Below are 13,539 nucleotides of genomic sequence, written 5' to 3'. Positions count from 1 at the left end.
GGGTTAAGTATGCTGGTTCATTTATGACTTGATGAATTAATTTATGTTTTTTATGAACTTTCAATCTCAAGTTAATTTACATTTTTGTGCTTTTATGTTAAGATTTTGCCACTTCATTATTTTTTGTCTTAGTCATATTTAACTTCCTCTGGAAAGCACCTTGTTCAAACTATAATTTGTATTATTCATACATGTTAGAGGACGGCTGATTTTAAACCACTGCTAATATTATATGCCGGATAATGGATGGATGGATGGATGGAGGTCAGATGAAACCTTTACGGGGAAAAATGATGAATGATTTAATAAATCCTAATGTAAATGAAGTAAAAAAATATGGATGAAATAAAACTTGAACAGGCCAAGAAGAAGGTAGAGAAATAGCTTCTTGTGTCCAGTCAGTGTGATAGAGCAGCAGCAGCAGCAGAGTGAGCAGAGTGAGCAGTAAATCCTAAACCAGCAGCGTTGGTGAGCAGCACAATGGACAAAGTGTGCAGACAAAAATAGTCCCGAATGTTCCCGTCTCCCAGGAGTGATCATCTACTACAGTATGAGAGCAGAACGCGAGGCGGCGGGGAGGGAGGAACTGTAAAATATGAAAAGATCAATTCTAAAATGGCTCAAATTTGCTGACAAATCAGGAGAACGGGGCCCTTATGGAGGCTGGGTATATAAACGAGATGGACGATGACTACGAACAGAAAATTACGACGTTAAGGTGGCTCTCCTGAAAGGGTGCGAGGAGGCAATAAAGTCACAAAAAACTCAGCGAGTTGGAAGTTCTAGTACGCAGAAAGAACAGTGAGTTCCCCTAAAAGTGATGACCCATAATTAACCTTGTGTTCATGGACAGTGAGGAGGAGGAGGATCAAATTGTTCTTTTATGAGGATTATTAGGTACAACAGGTGACGTAGTTGTGCTGTAAGTACAAAATGATCTGCTCTGGAACAGCTCGTTGTTCATTATGTTCACCTCAAAATGTCATCTAACAGTTAATTTAACATGATTCATGATAAATAGGGTCCCAATTCACAACGACACAGTAAGTCTGAACACATTTTGAGTACGCAGTGTGCTTATGCTGGAAAAGTGACAGAATAAAATTCACTTAAAGGGACTATTTGTAACTTTCAGAAATGCTTCTTAACAGCAACACCTGTGGCCGTGAAATCGGCGAAAGTCAGCGTCCTGTTGCTCGTGCTCGCTCTACGTAGACATGAACGAGCATCGCTCAAAACAGTGAGGCGACACACGTCAGTACGCCGGCCACACGCGAGCACATATGTGTCCCGACCCGGTACATTTATACGCTTAAAAATTTACAAACAGTCCCTTTAAAAAAAAAAAAACGTACGGAAGAAATAGAGGAAGAAATAGAAGAAAACGTAGAAGAACAATAACCTTCATTTCCACAATTACCTTATAGCTATCTGCCAGGATACTCCTCGCTTTCTTCCTCGAGTCGAGGGCTTTTGGGGTTTACCAACTATTTTGCCTGCCATTGACACAATCCTAGATAGTTTATTCTGATATCTACAGTTTAGGTGACCGGACCAGGCAGGAAGGTGAAAGGTTAAAACACTCTCAACAATAGTTTTGTACACTAATTCTAAAATCTGCTGGCTGACACCGAGGCCACTAAATTTCCTCAGAAGATAAAGTCGCTGTGAGCATCTCTTGAAAATATACTCTTTCCGAGAAGCTCACCTGGGAGTCCAGAACTGTACCGAGGTATTTAAAGTGTTCCACAGTTTCAACATGTTGGCCATCAAGTGAAACTGGCTCTGTGTTCAGATGTTGTTTTGTGCAGCACATGATTAATTCTTTTGCCTTGGCCACATTGATTTCGAGTTGGCTAGTGTGACACCATGTCTGAAGGGCTGTAGTGTGGGCCAGATAGGCAGCTTCCGTTTGACGTGTTTTGGTAGATCACAGATCGGCATGAAAAATATGAAATGCTTTGATTTGATATAAGATGTCCCGCCCCAAGGGAGGACGAGGACCTGCCGTCCTCCTTCTCCAAAGAAGAGAGAAAAAATGTTTTATAAACGATACTAAGATTTGGTAATGATTCAACCAATTACTCTTTTGTATATTTTGATCTGCCTCTCAAAAAAATAGGAGGAGCATCCTCCTGTGCCGCTATGGACCAGCCTCCACTGATAGACTAATCAAGACCTAATTTAGATCTTTCCTGATGTCTTCACAGGAAGTCCAGTGTGGTTCTACATGCAAGTGGCTCCCATCAGGAACGAGAACGACAAGGTGGTTCTGTTCCTCTGCACGTTTAAGGACATCACTCTCTTCAAGCAGCCTATTGAAGACGAAACCACTAAAGGTGAGTGTTTCTCTGCAGCAGGCTGCTGCTTTCACTCCCCAAAAAAGCATCTCTGCACAAACAACAAACTGTATTTCAGAAGATTATTTTTTGGGGGGGATGTCTGTTTTTATTATTGGATAATTCACAGTGGAATTTAAAAAGGGAAAGAGACATGATGTGCAGCTCAGTGCAGTGAGCCACCAGAGAAGATGATTTTCATGGTGTGTCTCTGTTTTATTAGATAGTAAAGAGTTACAGGAGAGCGAGGGAGCAGTACGGGGGAAGATGTGACAAAATGTGTGAGTGGGGACAAAATGAGTACATGGCTGGATGCCTCAGTAATGTAATGTAATGTAATGCCAGTTGGCTTCTGATGGGTCATATAATTACATGTCTTCATCCTCCTCCTCCTCCTTCAACTCCTTTTCTTCCTCTCTCGTCTTCTTCCTCCCTGATGTTTTCATTCTCTGGCTTTTTATTTATTCATCTCCTCCTCGTGGTCCACAGAGGATGAATCAGAGAGAGAGGTTGTCATGTCTGTGTTTTAGTGAAATATCGTAACAAATATTGGATGGATTGACATGAAATTTGGTAGAGAAATGCATACTCCCCTCGGGATGATTTGTAACGTTGGTGATCCTTTGACTTTTTAATTCATCCAATACTTTGGTTTCTGTCTAGGGCTGTCAATCTCAATCTGTTCAAAATGTACCTTAAAGGGAGATTTGTCAAGTATGACATGGTTGGTACCGATGGATTCATCAGGTTTTATAGTTTCATATGATGACAGTATCTTCACTCTAACTTTAAAACCTAAAAATCTCAAGTTGCGTCAGTGCATTAAAGAAATTAGTGGCGTTAAAATGAGCTTTAAGGCGTTATTATCGCGTTAACTTTAACAGCCCTATTACAAACGTATTTGTGATACGTCAGCTAGAATGGTTGTAGACGGTCCTCACCTTTCTCTTTCTCTTCTCAGCTTATTATTCCTTTTTATTTCTCCTCCTTCTCCTCCTCCTCCTCTTTTGTCTGATATAGTATAATATATCTTCATGCTCTGGCTTTGTATCATCCCGTCTTTTTATTCCCTTCTTGTTGATTTCACTCTCCTTCTTCGTCTCCTATCCCCTTTATCATCTCCTTCATCTTCTCTTCTGTTTCAATTGTTCTTCTCTTCTTCTTCTTCTTTGTCCTTCTTCTCCCTCTCCTTTCCTTTCTCTCCCACTGAGAAGACATTTTTTTTAGCTTTCTTTCGTCCTCCTCCCCTTCTGTATTTCATCCCGAGCTGCGGCTGGATGAAAAAGAGCGAGTCAAGTCTTGTTTCCCTGCGATGCAGGGAGCGTCTCGAGCTGTCAGGTTGCGTTTGAGGAGGTTGGGACGCTGTCAGGAATCACAGGAGATGTGGGTGGATGGTGTTGTCCTCTGACTCTGTGCCCTGACTGATGCACAGTGTCAGCTTCCCGCCCTGGGAGTCGTTGTCGGCGCCGCTGAGCGGGTGTCTTTGCCCTTTGACAAGGATCCCTCACCCTTCACCCTTTTTAATGCACACACACACACATACAGTATGTAAGCACATGTGCACACATGCAGTGAGTTACACACAACCCCCCCCCCGCTGCTGCAGAGACCTGCAGAGTTGTCGTGTGATTTGTTTATTCATTCATTATGTGTGCTCAGCGACACGCAAATAACATGGGTTGAACATGCAATTAGAGCTTGAGTGGAACTAGTATTGTCACATCGGTGCGTTGACGTCTTCGCCGGTTAGCTGCAGCTTCTGTTGATGATGTGACATATTGTGGTAGTCTTAGTAATGCGACGTCATATCCATTCCGTATCCGTCAACCAAAACAAACCTCAGCGAGCAGAAACGAGGAAGTATAAAATGTTGGAGGGTCAGCGTGGATACGACCTGCACCCTCACATGTTAAATCCAGCGTGTTAAACACTACACATCCAGTAAAGGATGGAAACACTTTGGGTTTTACACATTGACAGGAAAAGCAGAGCTAGACATCACGGCTAAAGCTGCATGCTAACTTCTAAAAAAAAAGGTCAAAATATGTCAGAAAATAAGTCAGAACAGAGGCTGAAAAAAGTCAGAAAAAAACTCAGAAAAAAGGCCCAAAAATGTCTGAAATATGTCTGGAAAAAATGCCAAAGTATGTCCGAAATATGGCCCGAAAAAGGCCAAAATATGTTCAAACAAAAGTCCGAAATATGTCAGAATAAATGCTGCTATGTCTGCATAAAAGTCTGAAAATCATCTGAAATATTTCCGAAAAAAAAGGCTGAAAAATGTCTGCAAAATATCCGAAAAAAAGTCTGAAAAAGTTAGCAGGAAACGTTATCGTATCGCGGTAAACGTGTGGTTGTCTCATCTTAATGGTCAAGTGGGCTGACGCTACAACTGTAGAGCACCCAGATACTGACATTTATGTTCTCTGCATTGAAACGGCCCCGATGGAGCTGACCATGGATGGATAAAGAGAACGGAGCTGACGGGAGAGCTAGAGACCACCTTGGAGAAGTTAGAGGAAGTAGACACGTGGGACTTTTTCACTTTCCCTGAGCGTTTAATATTGTCGCAGATGGGTTTACATTGTAGTTAATGGAAAGCCCGGTGCGTCTCATACCTATCTAACACCGACGGCCGCGACAAAGTGTCGGTATTTGACAGCCTTGGAATGAGAACAGGTCGGACAGTTGTGCCTTTGTGTCATTCAAGCGCCTTCCCTTCCCATGAGAACAGGTTGATTTAAAAGGTTGAATATTGGTAAGAGCTGTTTCAGTTCCCAGTGTGGCTTCTGATTAATTTATCGTGAGAGTCTCTGACATATTGTTGAAAATGAAAAGTTTACTGCACTATTAAACAGATTGCTTTTTATTGTAGTCATATACCCAGTAATGGAGAGACCTCTTAAAACAGAAATCACGTTGGCAGCAAGTTGGGGGTTTGACTGACGTGCTGCCAGCCAGACTGAATGCGGTGTATTTCAGTACAGTATACGGCGTGTTAGAGGCCGCAGTGAGGATGCAGCGTGTCAGAGCGGCGTTCTACGAGCTGCAGTTTAACCCGCCTGGTGATCAGCGGGGTGGGAGAGGCCGTTTGTGAGGAAGGAAAGAAGGGAGGGAGATTCGCTGCTGCAGGCGTCGGCAGCTGAGTTTGCTCGTGATGCAGACCGAAACTTTGCTCTTGGCTTCGTCTCTGGCTGCTCCGACGGCTTGGCACGCCACAGCGTGTCAGCATCAGCCGAGAGATCTGCTGAAGATGTCCATCCTCGGCTTAAAATAACTATTTTAACTGTATCTGCACCCTGTGAGCCTGCGTGTTCATGCCCCTCAAAATTACCCCGTCATTTTACTGACCTTAAAATACATTCTGTATTGTTGCCGACGCATTTATTTCCGTCATCTTCCCCCAGTTTAACCTAACAGGTGCCTTTTCAGGGATTTCACAACATTTTACATTGAATACCATTATCTGCGTGCGTGGCCACTGGTTGTGGTTATTACTGTTAGACTACTGGCAGCAGAGCAGGTCCAGTAAATAGCGTCGGCATCATTACTGTAGAAACAAAGAAAGAAAAGAAAGTGGAGCAGAAGCAAAACTATTGAAATGAACATCACGTTGTTGTTTTCTCGCAGACTGTCAGTGTTCATTGTTTGCTTTGTCAGCACCTGTAAAAGCTTCACAGATGGCGGTGTCTTCAGCCTCAGGCGAGACATCATTTCAGGTAGACGGCTGATCAGAATGAGCTACGAGTACTGAGGCAAAACATCAGAGCCTCGGGCTTTAAAACCCAGACATCCTAGCTGATGAAATCTGTGGTTTTACTTGTTGTAGTTGGGCATTGTTCCACCATAAGCGCCATAACATTCACCTTACTGAAAGGTGATTTACTGTGGAAGTGTTGAACCTGGTTATTGAGGACATTAACCTTGTTAGCATGTCCATATGATGTTTTATGCTATCATGAGGGAAATAAGCAGTCAATGCCATGGCTGAGCATGTCGGCCTTGAAACTGCAGTGTACCAGCGACGGTCTCTAAATTACGGATACAGACAGCCAGACAACTCTTTCCATATCATTTGCTTAACGCTACGACGAAACGAGGAGTATCAGGGGGGGAAGTGAAATTTCCAGAGAAAACCCGGGTTTGCAGCAGCTATTTTCCAGAGCACTGTTTTGCAAATTTTACCCTCAAAATTAGATGGATTTTGCCACAAAACTTAGATTGACTCCGACGCTGTTCCATCCATTTATCGTGGGGACACAGTGAGTATGAGCCAACATGTTGGTCAACCGGTAAGTTTCAGTTTTAGTCACACTAATTTGCATATTCATTAGGGCGGTCAATCGATTAAAATATTCAATTGCAATTAATCGCATGATTGTCCGTAGTTAATCGCGCACATTTTCTATCTGTTAAAGGGAGATTTGACAAGTATTTAACACTCTTATCAACATGGAAAGTGGCTGCTTTATGCAAATGTATGTATATATTTATTATTGGAAATCAATTAACAAAACAATCAATCAATGCCAGTAGAGGAACTTTAAAATGTCATTTGAGAACCTTGAAAGAAACTTAGTTAGTTTGACAACAAATGAAAATTATATTTCCTCATTAATTGGCATTTAATCTTTTTGTAAAAACTATAGATTTATAATTGATTGGAATCTAAATTCAGACACTTGAGCCAGCCTTGATTCATAGATCACTAGTCCTCCAACCAGGGATTCGTTTCACTAAATTTGCAACGTGCAACACGATACAACGCTATCATGATGCGTTCAAATGTAATCTCGTAAAATGTAGTTTTGGAGGTTGTCGTTTGAAGGTTTTTACAGCAACATAAAATAGATATTAGAAAGGGAATTATGACCTGTTTAACTTCCTAACACTAGCTCTAAGCAGCTTATAATATAGAATTAAAACATCTAATGCCAAGATTGTTTTATTCAAAGCAAATATTTAAATAAAAATACATTTAAATATTTGTTTTATTTATTTGGATGTTTCATTTATTTCGTGTTTTGATGCAAATAACCGTTATAGATGACAAAACAAAAGTAAAAGGATAACATTTAGAGTTATTGACGGTTGGAATGAAGCACAACATGGAAGTGAAAGTATAAATACAAATATTTTTTTATCCCTAAAATCTATGAATAATCGTGATAAATAATGGTGATTATCATTTTGGCCGTAATTGTGTAGCTCTAATGTGAACGCAGCTTTAGATCCAGAACATCAGCTTTCTTTGAAAAGGACAACACTCTTATCTCTCAGCAACAAACATGTAAATTAACATTTTGCATGCTGTCTTATTGTGTCCGGGACCTCAGAGGTGTTGTGGAGTTAATTCAACCAAACATCATGTGATAACCTCGGAGACACACTGAACTCTCCTTCTCCCCCTTTTCTTAACATCTGAGTCTGATTTGAAAACACTTCCACCCTGGACGGCACAGCAGGTACCGTCACTGAATGTTAAAGGAAGATGGACAGTTTTTGCAGTGTCCTACGTGTGTCTGTCTGTCCGTTGAAGGACAAACCACTCTGTAAATTCAGTCCGTCCTCGGTGTGGAACCGATGATCAAAATCTCAGTTTCACTTCGGAGGCGCGTGCACCAGCTCAGCTCCTCTGTTATTTTTAGCCCAGGCCTTTACGTGTTTTTCTATTTCCATTTCCATTGTGCTCCAGTCTGATAAACCGCAGCAGCGTTACTCTTAACCGTGAACAAAAAAGACCTCTTATTTACTTGTCCTGCAGTTTCCCCCGTCGTGCTCCGTGTGCGGTCCTTTTGTCCTTATGTGTCAGTAGTGGGAGCCCGTCAGGGTGGATTTACACGAGTGCCACCAGCACAAATTCCTCCATTTTACTTCTTGATGAAAGTGGTTTCTGGGTTTTGCTTTTCCGAGCCAGCGGTTCCCCTTATTTTCGACCACATTAGGGCACGGTACTGTATAATGCAAACACACAATGCAGGGAAATCTGCAACCTCTGCTACTCTATAGGCGGTGTAGGAAAAGCACTTAAGACCTTTGCTTCAGTAAATGGAGTATGATGGAAAGCTACGCCTTTTGTAAGTAAAAGTCCTGCAGTCAAACTTCTGCTTCAGTGAAGGTAAACAAGCATTACTAGTTAGCCTGTGTGACTTTAAAGTGAACAAACGGCACGTCTTTATTATTGAAATGAAAAGCTGAACTTCTAAGCAAAGAAGCCGATCCAGGGGTTTTACAGCTGGTCTTTCTTGGTCAGGTACAACCGGTGGCTGATGTTGGATAACTGCAGCTGTTCCTGTGTACGAACTTGACTCAGTCAGTTTATTGGCTTCTCTAATTGTCTTAGCATGATGGACCAGATAAATATACAATGGTTTATCTGTTCTAAATTAACCTTAAAGGGAGATTTGTCAAGTATTTAATACTCTTATCAACATGGAAGTGGACAAATATGTTGCTTTATGTAAATGTATGTATATATTTATTATTGGAAATCAATTAACAACACAAAACGCAAACTGCAGCTCAACAGGCAACAACAGCTGTCAGTGTGCTGACTTGACTATGACTTGCCCCAAACTGCATGTGATTATCATAAAGTGGGCATGTCTGTAAAGGGGAGACTCGTGGGTACCCATAGAACCCATTTACATTCACATATCTGGAGGTCAGAGGTCAAGGGACCCCTTTGAAAATGGACATGACTGTTTTTCATCGCCAAAATTTAACGCAATTTTGGAGCATTATTTAACCTCCTTCACTACAAGCTAGTATGACATGGTTAGTACTGATGGATTCATTAGGTTTTATAGTTTCATATGATACCAGTATCTTCACTCTAGCTTTAAAACTGAGCCGCTACAACCTAAAAATCACAAGTTGTGTTAATGCGTTAAAGAAATTAGTGTGTTATTATCATGTTAACTTTGACAGCCCTAGCTTTGTTACAAGAGTAAAACAAAGACAAAGCTATTAAGACATCCTGGTTTTTCTTTATTTGTGTTAAATGCCCAGACAAACACTCCCGCTGCTCAACTTTAAACTGCTCCTAAAGTAGTGTTATTATGGTATGGATGGCATCTGAGCAAGGTGAACGGCGTTACCACGGTTTTGCACTCCGTGGTACCGCAGTCTTGAAACGGAAGAGTGAGCGGAGGGGTACTCGGTTGGTTGCAATCTGCAACCACACCACTAGATGTCGCCAAATCCTACACAGTGTCCCTTTTAATTACAGTTTTCATTTCACTCAGGTACAGTCTCTCAATCAGGAGCAAAACGTACAGTTTTTTTTGTCTTTTTTTAGTAGAGATCTGCTTCTCAAAAGATCTTTCAACTTCTGTCCTTTCCTAAACCTTTTTAGATTAATATTTTATGTCAGCCAGCTCTTGTTTCACCGAGCAGAGGCAATATGTTTTCCATCTTATCTCTTGTTTCATTGTAAAATCAGAGTCTTTAAACTAGTAACTACAGCTGTCAGATAAAATCAGCCCAGTGAGAAAAATACAGCATTTTCTCGTGACATTGAGTTTAAGAAAAACGCCTCTCAGGATGTAAATAGTCACAGTATTGACGACATCTCACCATACAGTACAGTACGTCTTTCTTAAGAGGAACAACTTAAGTGACGGATATCTTTCAGAGGGATCTATTCTAAGCCGATGCTTTCATCAGCCAACAATATACTGTTCAATCTATAGTAAGTAAGCACTGCTGCAGCAATTTTCTTCCTGGAAAGATATTGGAAAGAAAGCTCCATTTCAGCTAAGAGCACCCAGGCTTATTATGTACGATGATCCAGAGCCAATTTAAAGTATTAGCATATAGAAAATCACATAAAGAAGCCGCTCTGCAACAGAAGATGTATAGTTAGTTACACAAAAGCCACTACAGCGGTTTTCCTCGAGGGAAGTGGAGTGATTGGGACTCAGAGTAAACTAAGTATTGTGTTGATATTCATCCAGTATGGGTCTCAGTACAGTGTTGTGTTTGCTGCACAGAGGAGTGAATGGTTGAAATGAAAGGGAGGGTGTGTTCTGGAGGCCGGAGGGTTAAAAGCTATTTTAAAGACCAAGTTTTATTCGTAATGGTCCCTTCAAAGGGTCGGGTCGGGTCGATCCCGATGTGTGACGGCTGTGTGTGGTGCGCCTCTCTCTCTTTGCCCTTTCAAACATTTTATTTTATTTTTAGAGCAGTACAGTAGGAGCACCCGTCCTCTGAAACCAGAAAATGACCACAGCTGGACACGCCTGTATTAATTAGATTTTAATATGGTAACAAAAGCTAAAACCAAAATTTTGGACAAAAGCCGGAATGGTAACGAAGAGGAAACAATGCTTGCTATGCATTTCCACTGCCTTTATAATTAACCTTATGCATATACAGTAGCATTGTTCAAAAACAGAATGATAAAATGCTTATCGGCCGCCAAAACAAGAGAATATTAATCACCGGCATTGAGATGAAAAATAAAAAGGTCATATAGAAGTAAAAGTTACAAGAAGAAAGTTAAAGGGACTGTTTGCAACTTCTTACACGTATAAATCATTGCGGGTCGGAGTCCCATGCACGCTCGCGTGTGGCTACGCTGTTCAGCCAAGACTCCAACACAAACTACACGGGAGCACCAAAATCGCAAAGTTCTATCTAGTGAAGCCCGTCTTGCAAAAGTATGTTCACATTGCATATGAACATACTCCAAACGACTTGTTTGGAAACTTTTCCTCTCTTATATCACGAAAATAAGTTCCCTGAAATGTGTTTCTGAAAACATTTTATGTGAGAAATAAGTACTGCAGTTGCTGAATCTGTTAATTCAAAAGTTTCTAGGGAGTTTCCAGAGGCGGGGAGTCATACGTTATTTGCATAAAGTAGCTTAGACCTCAACTTTATGCAAATGAGGAGCGTCCAATGTGATGCCCCGTCTCTCGAATCGCGCCACATTGCATTGCACGGCTGCTTACATAGACAATGAATGGGAAGAGGGGAAAGGACGGAGGCAGGTGGACATGTGTACCATCAACCATCCTGATGAAAACGCCTATGGTGCGTGCATATTAGCGCATGCATGTGCATGCTCGTACACGTGCATGGTCACTCTACTCTGGGGAGAACGTCTCGGTTCTCTTGGACAACGGCAGCTGTGGTCAAAAGCTGCTTCTGTTTCTGCTCCGTTGTTCAATTTCCACCTGGAGCATGATGGGAAATAATCTCAAAAGGAATCTAGTTGTAGACTCACAAATAGTTGACCCTGCAAGATCCCCAGTCTTTGCAAAATATTATGCGTCTTCAGCTGTGAGACGGTGTGAGACTTTAGTCTTTTCAAAGTCTTCGAGTGTCTTTTCACAAGACAAACCTAGATGCTAAATGTATAGCTCTTGCGGTATTGATCCCCCGAAGGAGAAGTTCTCCTTCATCTCCCGCTTCCATGCGAAGGTCAGAGCACATCGCACAGCTGCAGAGCAGAAACCCTGCAGCTGCTGGAGGTCCAGTTGTGTTCAAGGACACGTTCTGCAGGGGTGGCTGTTTTTGACATAAAAAGCAGGGCTTGTGCTGCGTTCACATTGTGTCGGGTTTATTGTAAATATGAACTACCAAGTGGGAAAAACACACAGCCCTGCGGAGGCAAGTAAATGGGAGCTGTGGGAATATTGTGTAACTCCGGTACGTCCCCGTTGGAGTCGTGAACTGTATCAACAACGGTGGCTGCTTGTGTTTGTGTGCAGCTGATCTCAAAGCCTGTTTGGTTGTGATGAACGTGATGTAATCTGTGTTTAATGTCTCTTTCCTTGCAGGATGGACCAAGTTCGCGCGGCTGACTCGGGCGCTCACCAACAACCGCAACACGCTGCCGAAGCCGCCACCCATCGACAAACACGAAGTCAGCAGCCATAAACAGTCCAGACTGGCGGAGGTGAGCGCTCACACATACAGGACATGGTTCCTCTTCTACACCTCATACTGTACACTATATCATGGTCATGCTGTTTTTAGCTGTTGCTCTAAAGCAGTTTGGAAGATATATTAAACTGCAGGTCACCATAGAAACCAACTATTTCTGCTCAATGTCCACTTCTCAGTTTTCTCTCACTGGTGAAACTTTTTCCAGAGCTTCCAGCCACATCTCTTGGTCTTCATCATTCTGTTATCACGTGGCCAAAGGTCCATACTTAGCATCACACTGTGCGGTATCATTTATTCCTTTGCTCACTAGTTTGCGGCGCCAGCTAACAGCAGTGATGCTGCTCGGTACGCATCCTTCGTCTTTGACGCGTTACAATCCAGAAGGATGCAGTTAAGTCACTGTCAGAGAACTACGGTGACCTTCAGGTAACGTAAAAACATGAAAGTCTCTCTCTAGAGCCAGAGTTTGGTTTGTCCGTTCTGGGCTGCTGTAGAAACATGGCGGAGCAACATGTCAGACTCTGTGAAGAGGACCCGCTCCCCGATACGATCTTATCACGATTTTAAACACTTTTGTGATATGCTGAGTTTTGCAATACGATATGTAAGGGATAATGTGTAAGGGATAATGTACAGCGAGCCGGTCATTGTTGTGAAATAAACCCTGACAGGTTCACGTCGGGGTGCCGCGTCGCCCTGTCGGGGTTTATTTCACAACAATGACCCGCTAGCTGTACATTATCCCGCTTATTACACGGCTACTTACTGAAGAAATCTATATTTTGACACGAAAACGGTCCGCCAGAGTCCGACATCAGAGCTGCGCCCATAGCAACGGTCTGTTATACATAGCAACGGTCTGTTATACAGAAATAACAGACCGCAGAACGCCGTGATTGACCAATCAGAATCTAGTATTCAACACAGCTGTGTAATAAATTGCAATATATTGCGATTTTCCACGTGTCGACGTGTTCCACATGTTTGTCAACATCTGTTTTTATCTAACAAGATACAGTTTTCACTCTGTTCATCTCAGAGTTTCCATTCACATATCTTGAGGTCAGAGGTCAAAGGTGGTACCAATGGATTCCTTAGGTTTTCTAGTATCATATGATAACATTATCTTCACTCTAGCTTTAAAACTGAGCCTGCTACAACCTCTGAAAGACAGAACAGCGGCCGGGCCCGCTGGCGGGTTGTTGGATTGTTGTTAATAGTTTATATAATAAAAGATTAATACTTGACGTCCGTGTATCGATGCATGCAAAGAAACCAAGTTGCAGCGAAGCAACATGGCGGA

The 13,539-nt window shown here is 42.1% G+C and overlaps 1 protein-coding gene across 3 annotated transcripts in view; it reads left to right on the top strand.

Annotated features, from left to right (window-relative positions):
* kcnh5b (potassium voltage-gated channel, subfamily H (eag-related), member 5b) overlaps window positions 1-13,539 on the top strand; it is a 163,995-nt gene that overhangs the window by 29,189 nt on the left and 121,267 nt on the right. For all 3 annotated transcript variants that reach the window (XM_037746134.1, XM_037796826.1, XM_037746135.1), the window contains 2 exons: window positions 2,211-2,339; window positions 12,128-12,246. In XM_037746134.1, the coding sequence (XP_037602062.1) occupies window positions 2,211-2,339; window positions 12,128-12,246 (248 nt within the window). The remainder of the gene's footprint in view (window positions 1-2,210; window positions 2,340-12,127; window positions 12,247-13,539) is intronic.

The sequence above is a fragment of the Sebastes umbrosus genome, chromosome 16 (genome assembly GCF_015220745.1).
Source record: "Sebastes umbrosus isolate fSebUmb1 chromosome 16, fSebUmb1.pri, whole genome shotgun sequence".
In the NCBI taxonomy this organism is placed as follows: Eukaryota; Metazoa; Chordata; class Actinopteri; order Perciformes; family Sebastidae; genus Sebastes; species Sebastes umbrosus.
This window is presented reverse-complemented; position numbering and strand designations above follow the sequence as displayed.